The following is a 26,644-nucleotide window of genomic DNA, read 5'->3' as shown; positions in this document are numbered from 1 at the left end:
CCATACAGACCCCGGCAGAGCTACGGCAAAGCCCCGGTGGAGCCCCGGTGAATGCCGACAGAGTCCCGGTATAGCTACGGTACATAAGTAAACCGGCGCTCTGCCTGGACGCCACCGTCATTCACCGGGGCTCCGCCGGGGCATTACCGGCGACGACGGGGGTTAAACCGGGGCGTTGCCGTAGCTCTGCCGGGGTCTGATGCCGGTATAGCCCCGGTGAGTGCCGGCGGAGTTTCGGTATACCGGGACTCTGACGGCTTTCACCGGGGCATTACCGGCGACAACCGGGGCTCTGCCGGGGCTTCACCGGGATAAACCGTAGCCAGTCCGGGGTTGACCGGGACTCTACCGGGCTGATTTTTGACCGGCTTCAACCTGGTGCGGCACCGGAAAATAGTGTGACCGCGTTAAAAAATTTCTACGAATCATCCCGGTTCCCGCCGGTCGACCGGCGTTCCGGGATGGACCGGGGCTCTACCGGCAATAGTGAGACTTGGACTTTAGTCATGGTGGCGAGAGAGACGGTACGACCTAGTTTTTCATTACTATTGTATGTTCGTAAATGTGTTTTGTTGTAATATATGTTGCCATTGATAAAATGTGTATTCGTTTTTACGAATATAACGTTAAATATTTAACGTGAAATACTGAGAAACAATACAACGCATTCACTGAAATTATTTGCAAAAAATCATAAAACATACATTTTTAATGATCAAATAATAGTACTGCTTGTAAGATAAATACTGCTTAAAAGACCCGTTTACAGTTGCTTTTATCCCACTGCATATGCATAACGTCCAAATCAAAAGACTATGAAAAAAATGGATACATACCCAATTATTGGTGTGTAATCTCTCAGCGAAGTAAATTCTTGAAAAATATTATTGGAATATATAAAAACCTCACCAAAGCATAAATCCTGATGTGTAAACGTAACTGACTGATATTTTATATAAATGATTTGTATTTGCGCTGAAAAACCATTATGGAAAACTTGACATTTTTTAATTGTCTTGATATTCGTATAGTCTAATTTGATCTTCAATGGATGACAATTTGGTTTATATGAAATACGACCCTAGTCTTTAACGATTGAATAAGACATTTTCTCAGTCACCATAGTAATGTACCGGTATACTCAGTTTAAAACGTCATATTTCTAAAAGTATGTTATTGTACTCAAGGCGAGCTAGTAGGCAAAAAATCAGCTCAGATAAAACAAATAAAATCAAAGGATGCTACTCGAAAAACATAGAAGTACAAATCACTTAAACCACTGGTTATCTTTATTCCAATTGGTAAAAAGCTACGTTGTAAAATTTTCTTTCAGAAATACAGATATTACAACGATAGTTATTTGATATCATTACAAATATGTCACAGAGAAGCTCTTTAACTAATTTACTTTACCGCTTAAAAACTACGATGTGTTTAGATGTTTGAAACGTAGGGATATGTTCAATTGCCCTTTTAGCAAACCTTCTCACATTTCAATAATTTTTCTGCATTAAAGTGTGACTGCATTCATAACATCTTCAACTGGTCATACAGTCGTGCATCGATTGTCGATTATCAAAAATCGGATTGCAACGAAAATTAATTAAAACATGCTTACACCATTAAATGCATTGACATAAAATGTTTTGTTCTTCACTCTTTTAAAACAATATGTTTAGGACTAAACTTTTATTTCTTAAACCACTGTATTTGTGATGCTTGAGTGATATCTATGCATACATAAGTATAAGGCTGAAGGCGGATGGGATTTGTACACTGATAAAACCAAACACCTCGCACGCTTGGTTGATCTCGGTAATGAAAGCATACCGAAATTTGCTCGGGTACAAAAGCAGAGTTGTCAAAACACGATTTAAATATCTTTGTAAACGAATAATAGACATACAAGTAGACGTATACAGTATTTCGAAATTACTTGCCAGTTGTGGATGTACGCGGGCCATGTGTTACGGTGTTATATCAACTGGGAATAGTTTGCAGTAAATTCGCTCTCGCACACTTAAGTTAGCACATTAAAACAATCTGGTATTACGGCTGCGGTATTGAATAGCGCATAATTTTGATGTGCAGTTGACAGAGTGTTGTGTATTGAAACCAGGCCATGGATAGCTACATGTAGGATTATTTGTTTTCTTCGTCACAAGGTAACTTTATGTAATCTTTATACATGTCAACTGCTCAGTATAAAACGAAACAATTTCATTTGAGCTAAAGTCTTATCATACCCACCTCGCGAATATTTTTAACATGCATAACACATAACTTTATATTTAAGTTTTGTTATTCGTGAATTTGATTTGTCATAGATATATGTATATACATGTTCTTATTGAAAAGTTAAAATCTGACCCTAGTGTACCATTGCCGAAAAATACAAAAATGCCCACGAATCCAGTACATTTGCTTTTTAATACATGTAATTTAAACGTATTTATATTAACTCTATTACATAAAAAGCCTAAGGCTTATTGAAAGATTCGGGTTCGTTTTTTTGGGGTTAAACATTTGTGACTTAAGAGAGATCTTAAGAACGATCACACCGTAGGGATCGATCCCTTGACCTGCCAGTCGCTATGCGGGCATAATATTCACGTTACCGCGTCCTTAAATGCTTGTAACTAAATAGGCGACGTAAGTTTTATTTCTACGACGTATTTGTTTCGGTAATTTATCTTGTCTATATGTTTTGGGAATCTTTAAAAGAAATACAATATGGCAGTCTATATCCGTTTAAACTTCAATGCATTACCGGTAAATTTCAGGGGCGTATTTAGGTGGGGGGCTAGGGGGCTAAAGCCCCCCAGCTGGCTGGCTAGACACGATTTTTAATAAAAATGAGCCCCTTACAGTTTCAATCCACTTGTGTATTTCCTGTCATATGTCCCTAATTAAGCCATAAACAGCTGTCGATTTGTGTGATTTGCCCCCAGGCATGTGTACAGACGATCTAACCTTCGTCAGCTAAACGCTTCATTGACTGTAAGTAATAAACTGCGCTATTTGATTGGCTGAAGAAGATACATTCAACTAATGAAATTCATCCATACATTTAAGCTATAGATAAATTTTTACAAATGGCTGCCGCATGAGACTTGTGAAAAACAATATTTCAATTTGTAGCAATTAAAGAGTTCAGACGAACGCAATGGACAATCATAATTATTTTTTCGGTAATATCTTTGATGAATTTAATTGGTATTAGCTCTTTAGAGTGATAATCCTTTTGAGTAACAAGTTATTGCCAGTGAAATTCAACTGCACACTTAATGAATGGCAATTATTATTTTTTTAATTTATTTTTTTTACAAATCGGGCTTACTGCTTTGATGTACATCCATACTTTTTAAAATTAAAAAAGACTCAAAAATGAAGAATTGCTTTGCTATATGAAACTAAATCATTTTCTTAAAGCGTGACAACATCGAGGCAGCAACACCCGAATTAAACTACACAGAAACCTAACGACTCCCTTTGTTAACACTTTTGTGAACGAAATGGAAACCCGATTCAGTGATTTGCAGACTAAGGCAGCCATGTGATTGAAGTTTATACCTGAACAAATGTGCGCCTCTCCTGTCAGTGCTAGTGACCTTGAATGGTTCATTGATGATCTCCCTTCCCCTCAGTCCCTCCCTGCTGAGTTGCACTTTATATGGCAGGCTAGGTGGAAAGGTGTACCCAACCCACCTACTACCCTTCAGGGCTCTGTTGCACATTGTTATTCCCAGCTGTACCCCACCATTTACACTGTTTTGTCCATATCATGTGTGTTCCCTGTTACATCATGCGAGTGTGAAAGGAGTATCAGTGCCCAAGGACTTGTTAAGACAAAACTAAGATCATCAATGGGTCAGAACAGGTTATCCGCTGTGTGCCTGCTTTCCATTCATAGGGACATGGACATAAACATTTTAATGTTGTACCTAAGTTGACCTAGAAGAATATCCAGCATGGTTAAATAGGAGGTCAACCCATCTTACTCTGTTAAAAGTTATTTATAAAGATAATGTCTCCCACCACTTAAGTGGTTTGAGAGACATTTGATTTACCCATGTGTGTCTGTCTGCCCGTGTGTCTGTCACACTTTATGTGTGAACTCAAGTTCTTATTTGTTTTACATGAACTTTTATCATGCAAAATGCTGATTAGATAGCAGGAAATCGCATTATTTCAAGGTGCCAATTCAAAAAAAAATCGTCGACGGAAGGGGACACCCCTCCCGCACCCTCCCCTGTTGATCCCCCCCCTCTAAAAAAATTCTGGATACGCCTCTGGGTAATAGAAGTAAACAGTGTTTTTTATCTGTAAAAACGATGTGCGTTGTGTGATAGCTCCCAGGTATGTACAATTAAAGCGTTGTGTGATAGCTCCCACCTACGTACAATTTTAAGAATGTCTATGTTAGGCTTACGGATATATTTAAAATTTGAATATTTATCAGATGTAGAATCTTCAGCTTAACTATTTACTAAATAAAATGATCCCTTCTTAAGTACTCTTTACTTGGACACGAAACCTGATTCAAACTTATTTTGTATCGCCTCGCCATTATGTACAGGCCTGCATGAAAAGCAATAAATTAGGATAACTGGAAAATGCAATAACAACAGTAATATTTGACGCAACCCAAAATTTCACCGTAGAAATAGCTGTACGATACTGAAGTGGATGTAAACGATTCCCGAGTATAATAACAGTCTAAATGTATGTATATGGAAATACGAGAAGTACTTGCTTTTCCCCCGAGACAAGTTGTGTGCTTAACTATCATTTATGAGGAAAATTTTACCGAACCTGAGTAGAAAATAGCATGTTCTAAAGGTTGATATTTTAAGTAGACCTGTCAATGGTAAATGTTGCAATCGTTATCTATCAGTACTGTATATGCCTGTACACACACAGCAATAGGTATTCATCTAATTGTATCCTTGTTTCTACATTTTGGTTATAACTTCTTGTATATTACCGCGCGAAATTGAATACAAATTTTAGAATGTCTTCGATCGACGTTTGCATCGTAAGAGCATTTGCCCAGAATTTTTAATAAAAAACACATCAATACGTGTATTATTTAATAGATCTACCCAATTAACAACGTGCACGTTAATAAAAAATGTCTCGTGCCCGCGAATATAGGTTGCATATGCTTTCGTAGTTGACGTCATATATTCACGAATGACGTCACACAAGTTCCAACAGCATAATATTCATGTATGGCGGGGTTTCTCGAGCATTTTAGGGGCCGAAATGAGGCTCGCCTTCGTCGCCTTCGTGTTGGTGACTTTTATCGCCACGTGCTTCCATGCCCGTGCTGCTGATGTTGCCAAGGCGGAGCTTGATCGACTGAAGGAATACCTGGAGAATGTGGAATTCATTGAAGACGAGGACGCATTGAACAGCCTTACAGGTGATAAAGCATTTATATCTAAATAAATAATTTATAACACAGGTAGAGTCTATTTTTTTAAATATTAAAACAGAACGTTCACTAAAAGATGGTTATTGCATTATTATTTATTTTGATAATGCAAAGTTCAACAATACGGTTGATTAATAAAAGGTATGTTAACATTCTTATTTGCATAGCCAATACATATGTATATCGGTTGTATATTACCACAACATGGCGCATATTATGTAATTAAAAATTACATTGTTGTTGCAACATATTGTAGGGCCAATGCATTAGCGCTTGTGAAGTTCTGGTACATAAATCCGCCATATTGGGATGTATTTTAACGACATTTTGAAAAGTGATGTATCAAACGACACAAACATTACATGACTCAAGTAAGATTTAGTGTTAATAATTGGCATGTTATTGGTACATTTCGACGACTTTACATTGGAAAAGTACTCTGTGCTATAAACGATATGAACGGACTAAACACATTTAAGTTCGTATTCCGATTTTCAAATAACCAAAACGTTATAGCGCTTTTCGTTTTGAATTACAAAGCAAAATGCAGAGCTTATTAGCTTATTCATATTTCGTTGCAATCTAAATGTAAAGAAAATCAATATATATTTATACACCAAGCACGTTCTTAGACAGTTCGACCACGTTTTGAAGAAAATGCAGAACGGGATGTGAACTTGATTGAACGTGTAGTTTTGGTCAGAAGAAAATCTGCAATATGACTAACTGACGTTCATACACAGTTTGCGCTACGTGCAGCTCGTGCCTATCCCGTCCTATCCCGTTGCCAGTCCGTCTTTATCCAGTTCAAATCGGGTCAATTTCCCAATTGTCCCCGTTGGTATACCGTTTCCAGTCAGACCGAGCCCGTCCTCAGTCATTTCAATTACGTTCGTACGCAGTCCTTCTTTATTCGTTGTGCAGTGGTAACTCGGTCAAAAGCAGTTCTCACTCCGTCCTACTACGTTCTTAGTACGTTTAGGACGTTGTTGCAGCCATTTTCTGCACGGCGATTATAAAACCGACTACGTTCCTGCCAGTTCTCATTTATGTTTCACGATTTGAGCCGACCAGACGTACATTTGTAATGCCTCCAAGAAATAATTCCGCCAAATTTCTCACCCAACAAGTTCTGTGTCGTTTCCGCCTTCTTTCTCGGCCCAACAAAACAGTTTACAAAATTAAGAGCTCCAAGATTGTCCATGTTTCAACTCAATACTAGTATCACAAATGGTGAAATTTGAGACAACGAATTCTATTTATATGCACATTGTCTGAACGTATACGGTTTGAACGTTGTAACAACTGCATTAAACGATTTACAACGTACTTGGAACCTACTGCGAACTCCTTAAAACGAATACAACGTACTAAGACCGTACTGAGAACTCGTAGAACGTGTTGCAAACGTTGTAAGAACTTATCTTTTGGTTTCTATTTATTTTCACGAAACAAGATCGTACTTGAGACGTAGTGCGAACGGGGTCGGTCTGTCTGAAAACGGATTGGACGGACCAGAAACGGACTCGATCTTTGTGGCATCGTACAGGTAATTTCGGTCCGATCGCACTACGTTCTGGCACGTTCCTAACTCGACCTTAACACGACCTATCCGTTCTTAGTACGTCCATTCCGTTTCCAGTGCGTGGTTTCTACGTTTAATTGTAGAACGGGATGACCGGAAGAAAATTTTGACCAGGCTCAAAGTTCTGAAACGCCTCTCCCGTTCATCCCCGTTCCAGGGCGTCCACAAAGTTCGAAGACAGTTCGTAACACGTTGCTACTACGATCACTCCGTTCTCACACAGTTCGAGCCCGTTTAGTCACATTTTTCAGAACGTACTTCAAACGAAGTCGGTGTATTGGGGGTATAAAAATTGGGAATCAGTGTGTTCCCGTTCGCTGCTTTGCATGATAAAACGGTAAAAGAATGTCGCTGCTGTTTTGGGGATGATTGAGCTTGTGTACTGTTCTTCCTCAGATTGATAATTTTAAACGAACAATCGAATGAATACATTATAACACATTGATGTTAGATTTGCAAAGTATGTTCATTATGTCTTAGAACAACGTTGACAATTATTAATACCGGTATACGGGTAGGTTACTAGAAGCCCATCTTTTCAAAGCCTAGCATTTTTGCAAAGTAATATGAAGTGTGTTTTGAGTACTTAAGCGAAATTACGATTATCCGCTCGTTAATTGCAATCTTTCCATAGGTTTATAGATACTAGAAATGTCAATTAACATAAATAGTACCTACACGGTGTAAAACATTTAGTGAAGTCTAGCGTATCGCACGAGTTTTGAGTAAAGCTCCAGAAAATTGAAAACAAAATACCTAATTCTGTACATTTAATTTTCGTCAAGCCAACTACCTTTATGATTAGCAATTGATAATTTGGTTTGGAACAGAAAACTAATTATAATCAAACAGATTAATTAAATCTCGTTAAACCGGAAAAATGGACTCAACAGCTTTGCACAAAGTAAATATCGACAAACTATAGCTGTATTTAAACATTATTTAAGTGATGATACGCATATATATTGAAAGGAATGTAGTCATCAATCATTTTAAGTCGCCAGATTTATTGCTTCGAGACATGAACATAAAATATATAGTAGCCACGTACATACAAACAATAGTTAATCCGAAGAACAATGCTAATGAATAAAATTATATGAAATATTCTACTAATATAGATAATAGAATCTAGCTATAAAAATAATAGAATCTAGCTCACTTAAAGTCCTTACACTCTTTTGGGGACCCACAGATACCGACAAGTCTAATTGTTGCAGAAACCGAAAATTGTATTGATATGTCGTATGAACATAATTATCTGATCTGAACAGAAAAGTGAGAAGTTAAATAACAGACTTCATGTCCATTTTACATGAGCGATTTCTTTTGAACTATTTTATTTTTCAACTACGTTTAAAGGGGCCTTTTCACAGATTTTGGCATGTTTTGAAGTTTGTCATTAAATGCTTTATATTGATAAATGTAAACATTGGGTCTTAAAAGCTCCAGTAAAAACAAAGTATAAAATTTAAAAAAAGAAAGAAAAAAAGGTAACCCTCAGCAGGGCTCGAACCACTGACTCCAGAAGTCCTGGAGTAAAAAGTCTTCGAATTAGACCACTCGGCCATCCTTCCGTGTACTATGTCGGAAGTATTTTATACTTTATGTAAGCAATCCTCGTAGATTCACAAAATATAACGACAACAGAACTCTCCAAATTAATAATTCGTTTCGCGATGCAACGCTTTATAATTTTCAGGTTTTTAAATCATAAAAAGATGCATATAATGGCTATTTAAGAGCATGGTAAATGTTCAGTATTACTGTTTCCTTACAAATATCGTAACTAAAACGAAATTTCGCAAATCTGAATCAACTTTTTTCAATTTTGTCAAATTACCCAAACGTGAAAAGGCCCCTTTAAATTGCTCTTTACGTTGCCACAATTACCGGGGTAAGAGATTACGGTATTTCTTAGAGATTTCAAAGAACAAAACCGTATGTTGCTTTTTTTATTGGTCATTTTTAAGCATTCGCTCTTAAAAAGGTATTGAAAAGGCAATCAGCAAAGCAGAAAAAACACAACGGTTTACCTGTAAAATACAGTAAATTTACTTGTAAAATAAAGTACTTTGAACGTAAATTTTATTCAAAGTAAAAATTTAGTCAATCAAAAACGACCGAAACGAATTCACTGTTGCAAAACGTGAGTTTTTATTGCTCAAAGTTTGATATACCCGTGATTAAATTATTAATCTTGTGAACATATGTAAAAAGTATGTTTTCGTTCAATTGTAGCATATGCATGTCCTCGTGAAATAGCGTGTCGCTAATGTTTTCAATAAGAAAAAAATGTCAGTGTTGTTTATTGACACATCAGTTTTGATAAAGACATATACACATAAGCGCATTAAAATACTACTTTTGATGGGGTGGCGGATATAGGCCTTGCACCAGTAGTGTTATACTTTAACCTCAATCTAAAATTTTCTTAATAATAAATTAATTACAGTGCTAAATTAGGGAGGCACACTGGCATAGTGATGCCTAACGATAGGTTTCGCTTTTTTTTCCAGTTCATTAAAAAAAATGCGTTACAACTTACGTTTTTCTTTATTTATCTGAATATAAAATAAACGTTTACTAAAATAATAATTATAGATAATTAATTTATAAAGATTATATTCTTATACGATATACAATTCGAAAATATAAAACGCAGCGTATAGTTATTTCATAAAATTTGTACATATAATTGTGAATGCTTGCTTTGATCCTTAAAGGGGCCTTTTCACAGATTTTGGCATTTTTTAAACTTATTCATTAAATGCTTTATATTGATAAATGTAAACATTGGATCATAAAAGCTCCAGTAAAAAATCAAGAAAAAAAATAAAAAAAGGAAAAGAACATTGCCCGGAGCAGGTTTCGAACCAGTGACCCCTGGAGTCCTGCCAGAGTCCTGAAGTAAAAACGCTTTAGCCTACTGAGCTATTCCGCCGTGTACACATTCTGGACGTATTTTATACCTTATATAAGCAATCTTCGTAGTTTCACAAAATTGAACGACAAAAACAGAACTCTCCAAATTATTCAATCGTTTCGCGTTGCAACGCTTTATAATTTTTAGGTTTTAAAATCGTCAAAAGATGCATATAATGGCTATATTAGAGCATGGTTAATGTTCAGTATTTCTGTTTCCTCACAAATATCATAACTAAAACGAAAACTTACGAATCTGAAACAACTTTTTTCAATTTTGTCAATTTACCAAAGCGTGAAAAGATCCCTTTAAGCCATTTTTGTCATGATATTCCTCGGCTGTTGTGTGCCGTGGGCAATATTGGCCAGATCCATGTTTTAAAATATTACATGTATTCAACGCGTAATCACTGATTAATTGAGAACACGAGATTCAGTCTGTGCATTTTTTTCTTCTAAAAAATCACTTCTCTTTAAAAATTACATCAAAGTGCCGATAATTAATTTGACGTCATCTGTGCTTGTTGCTTTACATCTTACCGGTTAACGAATAAATAAGACGTAGAACAGTTGAACGTGTATTTGTAAAATATTTGCAATTACTAAGTCGTGGAGTAAAGGTGCATCGCATCAACATTTTCATAAATTTGCCATCTTATCCAAATAGCAACATCCTGCTGGAAGGCGTGCGATCCTTGGTAGCCATTTTAACGCTGCTAGTGGATTAACTAAGGCACGTGAAATCAATGGAGTGCCAGAAACCAACCGGTGTTTGGTACAACAGGAAGTAGATATCTGCAAATCTTGTGTGTATGCCCGGCCTAAATAGTATTGAATAAACCAATAAACCAATATCAAATACGAGACGAAATGTCGTGTCACATGACTTGATATGGAAAATCCATATACCGGTCCGATAATCCATATTCCTGGCCGAAAATACATATCACGCATTAATTGACGCGAAAGTCACGAAGTTACTTTTTTCTTTGTTTTCTCCATTGTCACAATTTCGTAGCGTCGTTATATATACGGTAATTACTTCATTGTTTATAATTAAATTAAAAACGCACGACTATGTCCACATGTATGTGTCGCTCCTGAACAAACAGATGAAGGTAATGACGTCACATCTGGGTAAATAGAACGTGAGACGCACATTAAACATCACAAACAACGATGCGCATACTTATACTTTAATACAAACAGGCATGAAATTCATTCTTTAAGTATCATTTTTTGGTTGGCGACTGGAAGCGCTCGCAGATATTGTGGACACAACATTGTTGAAATTCACATTAAATTAATTTGATACACAGGGACAGCAGGGCCGGAGGGGCTAAAGCTCTCGGGCCGATCTCTAATTATACATTTGAGCATTTTGAATTAGTCATTAGAGATTATTCACTTGACAAGCAGGGCAGGGAGGTTATATCGGCCCGGCGAGCAATATCTGCCCGAGAGCTTTAGCTCTCACCTAAGTTCCTAATTCTTTTGTGAGTATTTGTTAACTTTGTGGCTGGACTACATTTTAAACATATCTACATAAAAATAAGATGTCCATGGATAGCATAAATTAATCAGTATAATTTCTAATATGGTACCTTAAATGGTAATGTTTCCCTTCTAGAACGCACGGAAGAAGAGGTTATGCGTAGCGCGTGCGACTCACAAATGCACTACGACGAGCCTCTACCCGATGACGTTAGCGAATTTGTCGATGACGTAACGCAGTTCGTGGGAACCTGGGATATGTGTCTCGGAAAGTGGCAGTCGAAGACTGCGTATGCAGATTGGAATTACGAAACAGATCTCACAGACGCCAATGCACAGAAGGTGTGCATGTTTTAATTACCCCTTGGCGACATTTAAGGACTTCTGTTAAATATTTTGCCTAAAGCCAAGTGTCTGGCACGCGCTACTGTGACATGAAGTTTCCAAAGATTCAAAGTGCTGAGTCCATGATGGACAAAGATCTATTCTGTGTACCAATATTTCAATTGAATGCATGCAAACGGTGAAACCAGAAGTCGATCCACTCAAATTCTTGTTTAAGTGCTTTATTGCCCTTTATTCTAGATTTTAGTCAAATGATTCATCAATAGAGTGTGAATGACACTAATTTTTGGACTATGTATTTCATTTAAAACACATCACAGGAAAGCAAAAACAATCAAATAATGAGCCTATCTCTAGGACAACGGTGTAAATGCTTGTGCATTAAGTGTCGTCCCAGATTAGCTTGTGCAGTTCCGCCTAAACTGGTTCTTCGCTAAGAAAATATTTCCTTTCAACAAAAAATACAATTAAAGCGGGAAGTGTCGTCCCTGATTAGCCTGTGCTTGCGTAGGCTAATCTGGGACGACATTTACGCACACTCATGAAGTCTCGTTTTCCAAGACCGAGAATTATATAATATACATTTTCTGTTGTTATTTAAGAACACGGATGTATCAGTGCAAAGGTCCGGGTTTACAAAGCAGCTGTCTGTACAGGCGACCAAGGTGCTCAACCATGCGCACTTCAGCGAGCTCGACGATGACATTAAGAGGCAGGTGCGTCTGCTTGCATTCGAGACCAGCCCCAAGGACCCTGATGACAATATGTAAGGAGTTTCGGAGCCGCGTTAAGGAAAAACTGGGCTTAATGCATGTGTCGTCTGCAAAGGCTAATCACGGACGACACTTTCCGCTTTTATGGATTTTTTCGTTTAATGATGGAAGTCTCTTCTTAAATCTAAATTCAAATTTAAGCGAAAAGGGTCGCCCCAAATTAGCCTTTGCTGACTGCACAGATTAATCTGGGACGACACTTTATGCACATACATTGGGACGACACTTTATGCACATGCATTAAGCTGACTGCACAGACTAATCTGGGACGACACTTTATGCACATGCATTAAGCTGACTGCACAGACTAATCTGGGACGACACTTTATGCACATGCATTAAGCTGACTGCACAGACTAATCTGGGACGACACTTTATGCACATGCATTAAGCTGACTGCACAGACTAATCTGGGACGACACTTTATGCACATGCATTAAGCTGACTGCACAGATTAATCTGGGACGACACTTAATGCACATGCATTAAGCTGACTGCACAGACTAATCTGGGACGACACTTTATGCACATGCATTAAGCTGACTGCACAGACTAATCTGGGACGACACTTTATGCACATGCATTAAGCTGACTGCACAGACTAATCTGGGACGACACTTTATGCACATGCATTAAGCTGACTGCACAGACTAATCTGGGACGACACTTTATGCACATGCATTAAGCTGACTGCACAGACTAATCTGGGACGACACTTTATGCACATGCATTAAGCTGACTGCACAGACTAATCTGGGACGACACTTTATGCACATGCATTAAGCTGACTGCACAGATTAATCTGGGACGACACTTTATGCACATGCATTAAGCTGACTGCACAGACTAATCTGGGACGACACTTTATGCACATGCATTAAGCTGACTGCACAGACTAATCTGGGACGACACTTTATGCACATGCATTAAGCTGACTGCACAGACTAATCTGGGACGACACTTTATGCACATGCATTAAGCTGACTGCACAGACTAATCTGGGACGACACTTTATGCACATGCATTAAGCTGACTGCACAGACTAATCTGGGACGACACTTTATGCACATGCATTAAGCTGACTGCACAGACTAATCTGGGACGACACTTTATGCACATACATTAAGCTGACTGCACAGACTAATCTGGGACGACACTTAATGTACATGCATTAAGCTCACTTTTCCCAGAACGATGCTCATTTGATGGACATGATTTTACTGTAAGATGATTTTGATTGTATGATAAGATGTTCGCAACTGCATCGTAACGCATACAACTTGGGAATGTTTAACGAGGGATGTAATTATTTTGTTAGACCTAATTATAAACAATAGGGTCTGAATATTCGCCGTTTACCGTTTTACTCTAAACAATTCATACTTAAATACGGTGTGCATCCCATAATAACATCTTGGCGAAAAAACATAGATCAGACACACAATTATATAAACATGAAAAAAAGAAAAGCACTTATTTAAGTGATATTATGCGTATCTAACAGTATATGCTATGTTTATGGGTGCCTATCGCAACCGTTGTTTATTGTAGGTGTTTTCACTTCACCTGCAGCATCAACATACTAAAACAAAATCCCGGAAAGAGCAAAATAATGCATTTGAATATCAACCGTACTTTCGTTTAGACAACTGACGACAGAAATGATTCGATGTACGATGTGAATCTAAATTTAGTTTTAGTGCAGATTCGTTCATACGACACAAAGACACAATTTTGTTTAACGGATCATTTTAATTTTCTGCAACGATATCTATTCAAAAAGATAGTTCCGCTCGGCTTAGAGGACTGGGGCAGTCATGTAATATATCGAATATAATATATATCTTTTATTAACAACTGGTAGCAAGATGAGTTGCAGATAATTGATCAGTTACAACATTTTAACTAACTGTTTTGACCTGTTAATTCTTTTCAGCTCAATTCAACAGTGAAAAATGCCCATAATATCACTTTAAAGCAAGATGGGAAAAACAAAGCTTCTCGCGCTTAGTCAGACACGCAAAGCTTCCCGCGCTTAGTCAGACACGCAAAGCTTCCCGCGCTTAGTCAGACACGCAAAGCCTCATAAGCTATTATTACAATTAAACATTTGAGCTTTCATCGTTCGCCTATACGGTATGTGTTGCTTTATTTTGTATATAGAGCCCTGGAGACCACAAAGAACGACCTGCAGAAGATCTACAGCACGGCAACTGTGAACGGCCTCCCCCTGGAGCCCAACGTGACGGAAGTGATGTCGCACTCACGTGACCCGGATGTTCTGCTCGGTGCGTGGTGGGGCTGGCGGAATGCTACGGGTCCGCTCATGAAGGACAAGTATGAACGGATGATCGGACTGCTGAACAAAGGGGCCACTGACAACGGTATTTAAACCATATACAGGTTTGGGTTGGGATTATTTAAACACTTTCTATAGTATTCTTATAAAAATAGACCTACTTATGGGTATATTTAACACGATGTGTTTAGAGTATAAACGCCATACTGACATTGACACAATTATATGTACCAAAGTACTAATATATTGTATTAATATATTAAGAATGTTTTTTTAAAAAAAGGACTTTTAAATGATAAATTTAATACTTGAAAAGATTTCCTATTTATACGAGAAGTCTAAAGTTGAGATTTTTGAAGCTCTTATTCCTGATAAATTTTTAATTACCGGTATATATCTAATATGGAGACTACTTCAATTATACCATGTTAGACTAAACTCTACTTTTCTGTTTGGGCATTCTAGGTTTCGCTAACTACGCCGACGCTTGGGAGGAAAGTCAGTTCGACTCCACAGACGACATCGAAGAACAGGCGGCGAAATTGTGGATGGAAATCAAACCGCTGTATGAACAACTGCATGCGTACGTCCGCCACCGCTTGGCGGCCTATTACCATGACTATCGCTCCTTTAACAACGACATCAAGTTCTGGGGAGTGTTCAGACAAGGTGCTATGCCAGCACACCTACAAGGTATTACCTCGCTATACAAAAATGAACGGTCGACATTTAAAGAGGAAATTTGTAAAAAGTACCGGTACTAGTTTTTGGCTTTGTTGGCCTTGATAATTATTTTGGCTGTCTCAGAATATTTTTTTTCAATTTTTGCATGAAAACAACTTATGTACCGAGAGAGAAGGAAAGTACAATATACAATAATATTCCATTATTTAACAAACAATAGAAATATATTGGTATTTTATATCATTTTAACAATAAAGGGAACATGTGGTCACAACAATGGGAAAATATCTACGACATCGTTAAACCATATCCAGAAGAAGTGGAGAAAGACTACGACAAAATGCTCAAGGAAAAAGTCTTTGACGCCGCCAAACTGTTTAAAATGGCGGAGCAATTCTACACGTCAATCGGACTATTTCCAATGACAAACGACTTCTGGAAGTATTCGATGATTACTAAACCGGAAGGTCGTGATGTCGTCTGCCATGCTTCAGCGTTCGATTTTTACACTACAAAACCGCCAAATAACGATTTCCGGTAAGAAATTTCGTCAATGATTATATACCGTTTTGAACATTAAATACTGAAATGTGGGCCCAATATGATGAATGGTTTTCTTTGGTTTTAGGTCGCAAAATCCTAATACTCATTCCTTATACAGGGTGCAGGATCACGTGCCTTTGTGGGGTTCACAATGGAACGTTAATTGATGTAAACACACCGGTATGTGGTACTTTTCCTCAAATAACTTTTTAAAACAACTGTTCTTAAGAATTTCAAGTAGTGCATAAAAGACAGTTTTCATGCTTCTTATGGCAATGTGAAATATATTAGAATTACTTTATTTAAATAAGCCTGTGTTCTTGGCCAAAAAACGATTGTCACGCAATCATCTACACGGCTATGCTGCACGCAACGTGAAATTTAGGCACTGATTTCAGACGTTTTCAATGATTTATTCTTAAATCTTTAAATATCTACACAAACTGCCAGAAAAACTGCCTGTCCAATAACTTGAGATATTGACAAAAGGACAGTTCTTAACGGTGTGTTTACATTCTGCCCAAACCGTGTCTAAGCCTCTTTTAACCCTTTTGATCCTGCATCCTGTATACAGGTTGCAGGATCAACGGGGTTTTCAGGGGTGTACACACGGGCTGGAGAGGTCTTTTATGCACTAGTTGAAATTCTAAAGAAAAAATGTTTTAAAAAGTGATTTGAAAAAAACACACCACTTACCGGTGTGTTAACATCCATTAACGTTCAATTGTGAACCCCACGAAGCCACGAGATTCTTCACCCTGTATACATGTACCATACATTTTAAATGCGAAAATGAACTTTACGTCCTTTTTTATATAGAGGAATAATAAAAAAATCTTACAGAACATTCTCAGCAGAAATTATTTAATTTTAAATATTCTAATTTTTTTCGACATGCATTTGCTCGTTAAAAAATGGCAAGCACGTTGACCAATATGAGACGACGTTTCGCAGCACAAGCCTCATTGTTACCTTAAATGTCAAGGTCAGACTTTGATATTATAGCGGCGTGGCGGTATGTATCACCTTCAATGAAAGCTTTCGTTATTTTCAATGAAGCATTCTTTACGAGTTTATTAATAACATTTCCGATCCTTAAATATTTAAGTGGTATCCTACTGATACAAAAAAGATTTTTCATATAACGTGTCAGAATACTCTAAACACGTCTTTCAAGTAAAACGTGTTAATTAATGTAGAGTTAAACTATTGTGAATCTTTTCATGCACACTAAAATGCGTTCTTTATCGTTTCATATGCTTTTATATACACCTGCAATATGTTTGCATCCGTAGTTTGAAATACTTGTAACATATTTCGGATTGCTACACTCGTGCGCTCTGTTTTCGCGGCTTTTATTCCTTCCACTTTCTCTGTGTATGCGCACGTTATTACAGAATCAAGATGTGTACAGAGATCAACATGGACAGTTTCGAGACGATTCATCACGAGATGGGTCATATCACTTACTTTATGGCTTACCAAGACCAGCCCACAGTCTACAGGTTAGAATCCGAACTCTTATCCGAACAGGCTTATAATTCACAAGGCCATATGTAAAATGTGAATTTAAAGCGGGTATATACGATCTTGTCAAATATTTAGTAATAAATATAAAATGTGTAAAAAACTGATTATACATATATTTCAATATAAACTAAAATAAAAGTTAAGAAGAACATGTGTCGAAAAATGCTAAATAAGCCAGATATTTAATTCTCAAATCGAAAAAGGCTGTACAGCCGAATTCGCCAGCATGTATATCATGCATGTACGATGTGAATCGAAATTTAGTTTAACGGTTCATTTGAAATTCCTGCAGCGATATCGATTCATACGACACATGAACACTTACAAAAAAGACGAATGCATCGGTTATTGTAGGAAAATAATTACGAATTATCTTCGTCACAATCGGCTCGGGGCGCTAATTTGTATTTGCTGTATTTTATGAAATTCGTCTTAAATGTATCATTTTTCTTGCAAATTGTGTGTTATTATAACATATTTGTATCAATATTTTACAATTTAGCACATATAAAAATCGTATATACCCGCTTTAAAGCTTGTGCGCGTTTGTCAGGCGGGTAGACTTGATTTCCTGCCACATCTTCTCCTCCTGCATAAGTATTTGTGACAAAACTGTCTTATTGTAGGCTATTATATTCACGATGTTTACTGAAAACTCAAAATTTCAGTAGAGTCGGTTACAAGACCAGCATGATTTACTTCTTAGCAAATTATCGCCGCTTATTGCGGACAGTAGAAAAATGCACCTCGACTTCGAAAATGGGCATTAACATTGGAAATCGTATCACAATTTCTTTTCCTCTAGAGACGGCGCCAATTCCGGGTTCCATGAAGCTATAGGCGACACCATCAGCCTGTCGGCAATGACTCGGCAGCATCTTGAACGCCTGCTAGGGGACGGCCAGGGCACACCGGTACAGACCGTGCGGTCGGCCGAACAAGGGAAGCCGTCAAAAGGTATGGGAAGTATATTTATTACAAGTTGTTGACTATTGTCGCTGTGGAGTTGACGTTTACTATAAAAGCATTAGAGTCATGCATTAATTACCCATTCCTTGGAAATCGTCAACCAGTGCACATTGAAGCCTCATTTGCCACTGTTCGTGGTTTATTTGGATCAAAATCATGCACATTATCGGTCGGTCGGGTAAGTGTTACCTACTTTGGCTCAAAATAAAACAAATTCACATGAAAGGGGACCTGTAAATATACTCTGAAATACATACACATATTAATTATCGATTTGTTTCTCCGTTTCATATGGGCAATGTGCATGTTCAGTTAGTATTTGCCCCTTTCTTATATATGTATATGAAGCTCAAAGGACTTGAGATAAACGTTGAAAGTGCACGACAATTGTCGTTCAAGTGCATTACAATAACATATTTAAAAGAAGGAAATAAAATCGGGTCACTTAAAAAAGTCTAAAAAGTAATAAATTGGAATTTACAGTTTTCGAAATCAAAACGGTGTTCAGCTGTAAGATCCTTTGGACTAAAGTTTGATTTCTGCTCAAGATATTTGTTGGCCGTGTACTGGTAGTCTGCGGGAATAGCAACGTCTTAATGACCACGTCACTTGTACTAATTATCTTACCGCTTCTGTTCAGGGGACATAAACTACCTGATGAGGAAAGCGCTGATCAAGGTAGCCTTCCTTCCCTTTGGTTACCTCATAGACAAGTGGCGCTGGGACGTGATGCGGGGAACCGTGACCAAGGACCAGTACAATAGACACTGGTGGAAACTGATGTGAGTCAAATGTAGTCATAAATCCATGACAAACACCTATCATTTTTAGCTCATCTATTTTTTGAAAAAAAAATATGAGCTATTGTCATCACCTTGGCGGCGGCGTCGGCGTCTGCGTCGGCGTTGGCGTCCGGTTAAGTTTTGCGTTTAGGTCCACTTTTCTCAGAAAGTATCAATGGTATTGCATTCAAACTTTGTACACTTACTTACTATCATGAGGGGACTGGGCAGGCAAAGTTAGATAACTTTGCTTGCATTTTGACAGAATTATGTGCCCTTTTTATACTTAGATAATTGAAAATTTTGGTTAAGTTTTGTGTTTAGATCCATTTTATTCCTTAAGTATCAAAGCTATTGCTTTCATACTTGCAACACTTACTAACTATCATAAGGGGACTGTGCAGGCAAAGTAATGTAACTCTGACTGGCATTTTGACAGAATTATGTGCCCTTTTTATACTTAGAAAATTGAAAATTTGGTTAAGTTTTGTGTTTAGGTCCACTTTATTCCTACAGTATCAAAGCTGTTGCTTTCATACTTGCAACACTTATTAACTATCATAAGGGGACTGTGCAGGCAAAGTTATGTAACTCTGACTGGCATTTGGACGGAATTATGGGCCCTTTATACTTAGAAAATTGAAAATTAGGTTAAGTTTTGTGTTTTGGTCCACTTTACCCCTAAAGTATCATAGATATTGCTTTCATACTTGGAACACTCGCAAACTATCATAAGGGTACAGTTAAAGAACAAGTTGCATAACACTGGTTGTATTTTTTACAGACTTATGGCCCTTTTTTGACTTAGTCACTTTGAAAATATGGTTAAATTTTGTGTTTTGATCCACTTTACTTCTAAAGTATCAAGGCTATTGCTTTCAAACTTCAAATACTTTCATGCTATCATTAGGTTACTGTACCTGGCAAGTTGAATTTTTACCTTGACCTTTGAATGACCTTGACTCTTAAGGTCAAATTATTAAATTTTGCTAAAATTGCCATAACTTCTTTATTTATGATTAGATTTAATGGAAACTTCGACAAAACTACTCTTACCTGACATACCACAATAGACTTCACCCAAACCATCCCCCGTGCCCCCACCCCCCCCCCCTCCGAATCCCCCCCTCCCTAATTTTTTTTTTTTTTTTTAAGATCATCTCAATAATGACCACCACACCCTCACACTATACCCCCCCCCCCGACCCCACCCCCGCCCCATTTTTTTTGAAACGGTTAAAAAACACAAATATTTATTTTTATTATTTTATGTTTGAAATACCGTCCAACCATCGCACCCAAGAATCCCCCCCACCCACCCTCCCCCGAATCCCCCCCCCTAATTGTTTTTTTTTAAGATCATCTCACAAATGACCACCACACCCTCACACTATACCCCCCCCCCTACCCCCCCCACCCCACCCACCCCCAATTTTTTTTTTAAACGGTTAAAAAACACAAATATTTATTTTGGTTATTTTATGTTTGAAATACCGTCCAACCATCGCACCCAAGAATCCCCCACCCACCCACCAACCCCCCCCCCCCGATTTTTTTTTTGCATTTTTTTTCCGTATTTTTGGAAGATAATGTAATAAATGTCCACACCCCCACACTATACACCCCTCTTCACTCCACCCCTCCCTCCTTAATGTGATTGAAAATGAAAGTCCCTTCACCTTTAAAAAGAAAATAGATGAGCGGTCTGCACCCGCAAGGCGGTGCTCTTGTTAAATATTAAACAATTCAGTGGACGTTACAGCTCGATTGCTTCAAGCAATTGCTGGTAAACATATCAAATGCATATATTCAGTATGTATTTTATTTGGCCGCACAGACTAATCATGGACGACACTTTCTGCGTGTATGGTATTTTTCGTTTAAATGAATCAATTTAAGACGGAAGGTGTCGTCCCGCATTAGCATGTGAAGACTGCACATGCTTATCTGGGACGAAACTTTAAGCACATGCATTAAGTCCCGTTTTCGCAGAGCGAGACTCGTATTCCTGTCTGTTATAGACTCCAGTACCAGGGCCTGGTGTCGTCAGTCCCGCGCAGTGAGAAGGACTTCGACCCGGGATCAAAATACCATATACCGAGTGACTCCCCTTATATATGGTAAGTGTTAATTAAGAACTACGTTCCGTCAATTTTGCATAGTATATATTGTTACTGATAAAACCATGTTTTGTCGTAGTAATCATTTTTATGCCCCCTTTCGAAGAAAAGGGGGCATGTAGTGATCGGACTGTCCGTCCGTCTGTATGTCTGTCCGTCCGTCTGTCTGTCCGTCTGTCTTTCCGTCACACTTTGCGTTTAGGTTTCGAAAAATGCTCATAACTTATATGCCCCTTGAGATATAACCTTTATATTTGGTATGCGTGTGTATATGTACGAGGCCTTTCCATACGCACAAAAATGTTCACCCCTGTGACGTTGACCTTGAACTTAGGGTCCGCGTTTAGGTTTCGAAATCTGCGTTTAAGTTTCGAAAAATGATCATAACTTCTATGTCAATTGAGATATAACCTTCATATTTGGTATGCATGTGTATATGGACGAGGCCTTTCCATACGCACACAAATTTTAACCCTTGTGACCTTGACCTTGAACTTAGGGTCCGCGTTTAGGTTTCGAATTCTGCGTTTAAGTTTCAAAAAATGCTCATTTCTTCTATGTCCCTTGAGATATAACCTTCATATTTGGTATGCATGTTTATATGGACGAGGCCTTTCCATGTGCACACAAATTTTCACCACTGTGACCTTGACCTTGAACTTAGGGTCCGCGTTTAGGTTTCGAAATCTGCGTTTAGGTTTCGAAAAATGCTCATCACTTCTATCAAAGCGTTAATAGGGGGCATATGTCATCCTATGGTGACAGCTATTGTTTATTATATTGCAATCTAATCTGGGAAACTCGTTTAAATTATAGATTATACTCCTGAGTATTTTACGACTGAAATTATTTTTAAAAAAATACACGTATTTTTGACCTTATGTTGTAATAACGTAATTTATTAACCTGTGAAACTACCATTACTTAAACATGGTAAACTCACTTTGTTCCCGAATTTGTATTTATCCGGTCGCTTTATAGTCGAGTCGTCCTGCAGCGATCTACGATGCAGATGTAGATCTTCTAATAATCTAATAACGGTGATGATGTGTCTTTTGAATGGCTTTTGTGTATATACTTAGTACGTGCATACATACACGCGTATGGCTTTCAAAGACAATCGCTAAACTTTACAGAACAAGGTGACCCAATGATAGGCATCTTCTTTTCCAGTTACTTCATCAGTTTCATCAGCCAGTTCCAGTTCTACGAGGCAATGTGCGAGGCGGCCGGGCACCAGGGCCCGCTGTACAACTGCGACTTCTACCAATCCGTTGAGGCCGGGAACAAACTTAAGTATGGATCCAGTCTGTCTTTGTAATATTGGACGGTATTGGCTATCTAAAATCTGAATTAATTGAACGCATATTCTATGCACACAATAATTTGCTTTCATTTTCCAAATTAAATCGAATGGTATGGCGGCATAAATGGGACATAGGAAATATGTCCCCTTTATGCCACCGTAGAATGGTCATCTGCTGGTAATGTATACTACTATTTTTAACTAAGCTTGTGCAAAATCGAAAACAACGCTTCATTAAAAGGGGAACGAAAGAGTCGTCCCTCCTCAACCGTATTTAATATAAATTGACTAGCATTCTGAATGTTTTAACATGGAAGTACTTTTGACCATGCGTATTTGATTGCCAATGACAATGGCTTCAGAAAATGTATTTTAATGTTTTATTCCGAAAAGGTGTTGTTATGTTTCTTAACATGTTAGAGGACAAAACAGACTGTTGGCAACCGTAGTCGGTTACTGAATAGTTTCGTACTTTCTTAATATAATCGCCGGACGATAATAATAATTGTCCTCAAACAAGAGGCTATAAATGCAAGATAACCGTTCTGTATGAATCTTATTTGGCTTGAGGCATATCACCTCTATGAGGATACCGTGTTCACTACATACATGTACAAATGTAATTATAGTTTATAACTACGCAATATAACTGACCAAGTGACATTTACAAGGTGTTTAAATGGTCAAATAATGAATCGGGTATCTGAATTATTAGTTGGTTATATTTCATTCAAATCGTTAACTACTACTTGTTTGCCGTGATATTGCTGCAATATATCTTAAATGTGAAACACGATGCAATTCTTCCAATTAAGTACTTTGGTTTCGAATTACTTTTCATGGTATTTCTTGCACTCAACTTCGTTGCCATTAACAAGGGGACCACATATTTACTTAAGAAAATACCTAGTCATAAATTGCTAGTGGACTTGTCGTTAGTGGACTTGGCACATTAAATACTTGAAATAGATGCCGGATATAATCTGGTTTTTGTTACACGAGTGTGACTTTGTCTGATTCGGTTTTTATTTTCTACTAGCATTTAAATCTTTAACAAATGAAGATTGTGTGTATCAGCTGCTATTTGAAGTCAGTCACACGAGCTTTATCTATAATCACGCTGTAAAGAGCAACGTTTATATATATACATTAAACGAATATGTGGCAGTTTATACAAGTGTGCGGGTTAAAAAATATTTTATACAACTCAAATCATTTAAATGGACTGTCAACCACGACGACGTAGAAAAGAAAAGTTGTAAAATACCGTATTTTTAAAAATTATTAGTTTATATTGATCAAAATAATACGACAGGTATATTTCATTACTTGAAAAAAGTTTTCATATTTTCAGTATATTTGGTAATAAATTATACTGGGTATGTCTACCAGGTAACTACCAGTTAACTATAAATAACGCCCGTAGATTGATCATCATCGTTATGTGGTAAACTCAGGAATGCAAATTGTGCATGCGTAGTGAATTGTATATATCTAATATAGGAAATGATCAATCTACTAGCGTTATTTATAGTGTGTATGTCGTTATGTCACCTATTTTTGCGATGTACTTTCGATTTCACATCACGAAATTTTATTACCAAATATACTGAAAATATGAACTTTTTTCAAGTAATGTAATATACCAGTTGCGATATTTCAATCAATATAAACTAATAATTGTAAAAAAAGTATTTTTACATTTTTTTCTTTTTCGTCATTCGTGGTTGACAGTCCAGTTAAGATATATGCGAATATGCTTTGCTTAAACTTCAAAATACATTTTATAACTAGTATGGTATAATATGCCGTGGAACATACAAACAATCTATTTCAGTACAGTAATTTTGTACCCGATTTATATGTGTTTGTTCATACATTGTATTTAAAAATGGTATCCGCTCGTTGGCCGAAGGTAAATTGAGCATGTAAATTATTGATAAATGCAGCAATTATAAAATTTGCTCGCTGAAGACAAAAGTATTATGTTTTTCAGAGCTTTGCTTCAACTCGGAAAATCAAAACCCTGGCCAACAGCAATGGAAGCCCTAACCGGAAGTAAAGAAATTCACTCGTCCGCAATACTAAAATACTTCAAGCCCCTTTATGACTGGCTAGTGGCGGAAAACGCTCGACTTAAGAACCCGGTCGGGTGGAAACATGCAAAAATTAACTTTGAATAAAGAAATTTTTAAACACGAAAATAACCAATCATTCATATGCATATACAGTTATTCTATGACAATATTGCCAAAATACAGCACTTAACAAAATAACAATAAATCGGATATGGTAACTTCACTAATAAAGCCAATGGTAAAATCCTGTTATTTTATTATATTTATCATATATTACGACACAGAATGTTAAAGCGGCTTCATAAATGGATAAGTTTGACACTTTTATTCATTAACTCTTTACTAGGATATTAGAAAATATGTTTAATATTGCTATTTGATACGACATTGTGTTCTGTTATAGATCATAATTACGTGTAAGTTTTTGTATAGTATTTATGCAAAGACCGAAAAGCATATCGTAATAATTTTATACTGCTTTGTTTTATTTCTATATATTATACCATTTAACGTAACACATTTATGATTGGTAATATGTTGCTTACTGAAATGCATTCGTTGTAACACCTGTGATACTGGGAATAATGATGTTATTGAATTGTTATCGTTAATAAAATGTGCTCCCATTTATACGATTTCGTGGCATTTGAATGATTTTATCGCGTTAATTAATTAAGTAAACGGTCTATAAAATATGCATGTTTTGCGTTCTTGTAATAATAACGGAAGTATCGGAGTGGTGAGACGGTGGTATAGTACCATAGACCTTCACGTGTTAGATAATGATTGGACCACCAACTTGTAAAGAACACCAGGCTGTTACCCATGCAGCTTCTATCGTGATAGCAAAAAAGTTCACTTGGAGACTTTTCTAACGCATCACTTTTCAAACTTGAATATCTCAGTAACGAGTAAAGATATTGATTTAAAATTTTACATACGATCATTTGACTACATTATATGCAAGCTCACGATAAAATCATTCATCCGTGACGATTGAACGCTTTAGCACGTGGGGTAGGTATGGTTCCATATTTTTGCACGTGGATGTTGAAACGCGATTTAATTCTAGTTTTATTTCAATTTAATTATTTTAGGTGGATTCCTACACAAGGAAAACATAAAATTAATTTACAATACAATATAGCTCGTATGAATATTCAGAAGTGCAATCGCGCACTTTGCATTTTACAGGCTACCTTTCCCACTTGCTAAAGCGTCCGATCGCCACGGATGAATGCTTTTATCGTTAGCTTGCACATATTGTAGTCAAATGATCACATGTGCAATTTTAAATAAAAATATTTACTCATTGCTGAGATATGTAAGTTTTAAAAGTGTTGCGTTTGAAAAATCACCAAGTGTAGTAAAAGGCGATATATATGTTATTCCAATTTAATTTCAATTTCATAATTCTAGGTAAGTTTTTACACAAGAAAAACATAATATTAATTAAAGAAAAACAATATGGCTCGTATGAATATTCAGGAGCAAAACGGCTTAATCGGCATGTTGCAAGCCGGTCAGTTAATAAGAAGTGTAGGTTTATGCGTTTTACTTTTCACATTGTTATTATTTAACGTTGTACGAGTTTGCGAATTTGCCTTTTGAAGTGACGTTTTTAATTTGTTAAGTTAAATATCGTGTTGTTTTTCAATTTAAATGATATTTTCATGAATTATCAGATGTGTGTTGAATTATTCTTGGTCCAAATTTCAACACAAGCCGTTCAAAAATAAGGGAGCTACAGTATATTGATATGATTAAGTGA

The 26,644-nt window shown here is 37.1% G+C and overlaps 1 protein-coding gene across 2 annotated transcripts; it reads left to right on the top strand.

Annotated features, from left to right (window-relative positions):
• The first annotated feature begins 1,811 nt into the window (after positions 1 to 1,811).
• LOC127882306 (angiotensin-converting enzyme-like) lies at positions 1,812 to 25,503 on the top strand. 2 transcript variants are annotated; one of them, XM_052430872.1, is made up of 13 exons: positions 1,812 to 2,136; positions 5,261 to 5,428; positions 11,581 to 11,786; positions 12,392 to 12,555; positions 14,726 to 14,946; positions 15,327 to 15,554; positions 15,803 to 16,082; positions 17,486 to 17,593; positions 18,424 to 18,575; positions 19,228 to 19,369; positions 21,391 to 21,489; positions 22,663 to 22,785; positions 24,792 to 25,503. In XM_052430872.1, the coding sequence occupies exons 2-13, from the start codon at positions 5,269 to 5,271 to the stop codon at positions 24,976 to 24,978; spliced, it is 2,070 nt and encodes a 689-aa protein (XP_052286832.1). In that variant the 5' UTR covers positions 1,812 to 2,136; positions 5,261 to 5,268; the 3' UTR covers positions 24,979 to 25,503. The 2 variants fall into 2 exon arrangements, with proteins under 2 accessions (XP_052286832.1, XP_052286831.1); XM_052430871.1 differs by having other exon boundaries at positions 1,812 to 2,165.
• Positions 25,504 to 26,644: the final 1,141 nt, after the last annotated feature.

The sequence above is a fragment of the Dreissena polymorpha genome, chromosome 5 (assembly GCF_020536995.1).
Source record: "Dreissena polymorpha isolate Duluth1 chromosome 5, UMN_Dpol_1.0, whole genome shotgun sequence".
Classification (NCBI taxonomy): domain Eukaryota; kingdom Metazoa; phylum Mollusca; class Bivalvia; order Myida; family Dreissenidae; genus Dreissena; species Dreissena polymorpha.
Note: the sequence above shows the minus strand (reverse complement) of the source record. Positions and strands in the feature narration are given on the sequence as shown.